Genomic DNA, 1,286 nt, shown 5'->3' with positions numbered 1-1,286 from the left:
ATTACCAAAGTACTAGCTATTGGTCAATATATACAACCATGACATAAAAATAAAAGAAATTAATTATTTATTGGCCACTCGTATAGTAATGCAAACTTATTTTATGTTTATATTTATATTTAAACTTAATTAAACTATATATTATATTTATCTACAAAGTATAAGAAAGACATAAGTTATCTTGCATTAAAAAAAGAATGCAGAGAGTAGTGCGGGATTGCGGGTAGTGACATAGATGTGTGTGTACAGAGAGTTAGAGGCAGCCGCAAATGTGTATATATAAGCGTTAGTTGTATGTGGCTGGATTGAAGCTCCATGAAATTAAATAGTAAGTCCCCTCCTCTCCCGACCCCCTCTTTCTAAACCCACTCGATCTTCTCTCTGTCTATTCAATTCTGATCTGCGCCTCACAAACATAACAATTCATAAAAGAATGTCATCATCAGAAACACCACTACGGTGGACTCAGCAACAACAAGAAGAAGCAGAAGATAATATCACTGAAGATGAAATGAATAATAATAAGGAGTTGATGTTCGAGAAGGTTCTTACTCCAAGCGACGTTGGGAAGCTCAACCGCATCGTCATCCCAAAGCCCCACGCGGAGGCTCATTTCCCGACCGGCGCTGACGGATACTCGACCGAAGGGAAGGGCCTGCTTCTGAATTTCGAGGACCAATCGGGAAAACAATGGAGGTTCCGTTACTCCTATTGGAGCAGCAGCCAAAGCTATGTTCTCACCAAAGGATGGGGCCGCTACGTTAGGGAAAACCACCTTTCTGCCGGCGACGTCGTTTTGTTCAAGAGGCACCGCCTCCATCCCAATAATTTCTTTGTTAGTTGGAGGCGCCGTGATCCCGGGACCATGCCCCTGGCGGCTAGAGGGAGGAGGAGGAGGAGGAGAAGGGATGAGGGTACCAGTGGTGGTGATGGCAACAGTGAGAGTGTGGTGGTGGGTGATGCTGCTGTTTCTGTTTCTGTGGGGTATCCTACGCACCACCAGCAACATCCCTTCTCATCCTATCATTCCAATGAATATTTTCTTCATGCAGGTTTCTTCTTCTACTCCTGATCATTTCTTAACTACCTATTCATTAGATATTCTGCTTTTCAAAACCGTGGGAATGAGAAAATATGACTTTTAAACTTGGTGAATTCACGTAAAAGTAAAATTGATAAATGAGAGTTGTTAAATAAAAATTTAATTAAATTATTTAACGACTTTCACCTATCAACTTTATATAAAATTAATTACACGTTATTTTTACTTTAAAATTTTAATATAT

The 1,286-nt window shown here is 40.0% G+C and overlaps 1 protein-coding gene across 3 annotated transcripts in view; it reads left to right on the top strand.

Annotated features, from left to right (window-relative positions):
* LOC107647035 (B3 domain-containing protein At2g36080-like) overlaps nt 237–1,286 on the top strand; it is a 3,163-nt gene continuing 2,113 nt past the window's right edge. The window contains exon 1 of one of the 3 annotated variants that reach the window (XM_021104587.1): nt 237–1,052. In XM_021104587.1, coding sequence (XP_020960246.1) covers nt 434–1,052 — 619 coding nt within the window. In that variant the 5' untranslated portion in view covers nt 237–433. The remainder of the gene's footprint in view (nt 1,053–1,286) is intronic. The other 2 variants (XR_002348942.1, XM_021104588.1) reach the window with 2 other exon arrangements.

The sequence above is a fragment of the Arachis ipaensis genome, chromosome B06, assembly GCF_000816755.2.
Source record: "Arachis ipaensis cultivar K30076 chromosome B06, Araip1.1, whole genome shotgun sequence".
Lineage (NCBI taxonomy): Eukaryota > Viridiplantae > Streptophyta > Magnoliopsida > Fabales > Fabaceae > Arachis > Arachis ipaensis.
The sequence above is the reverse complement of the archived record's forward strand: the minus strand, read 5'-3'. Positions and strand labels throughout refer to the sequence as shown.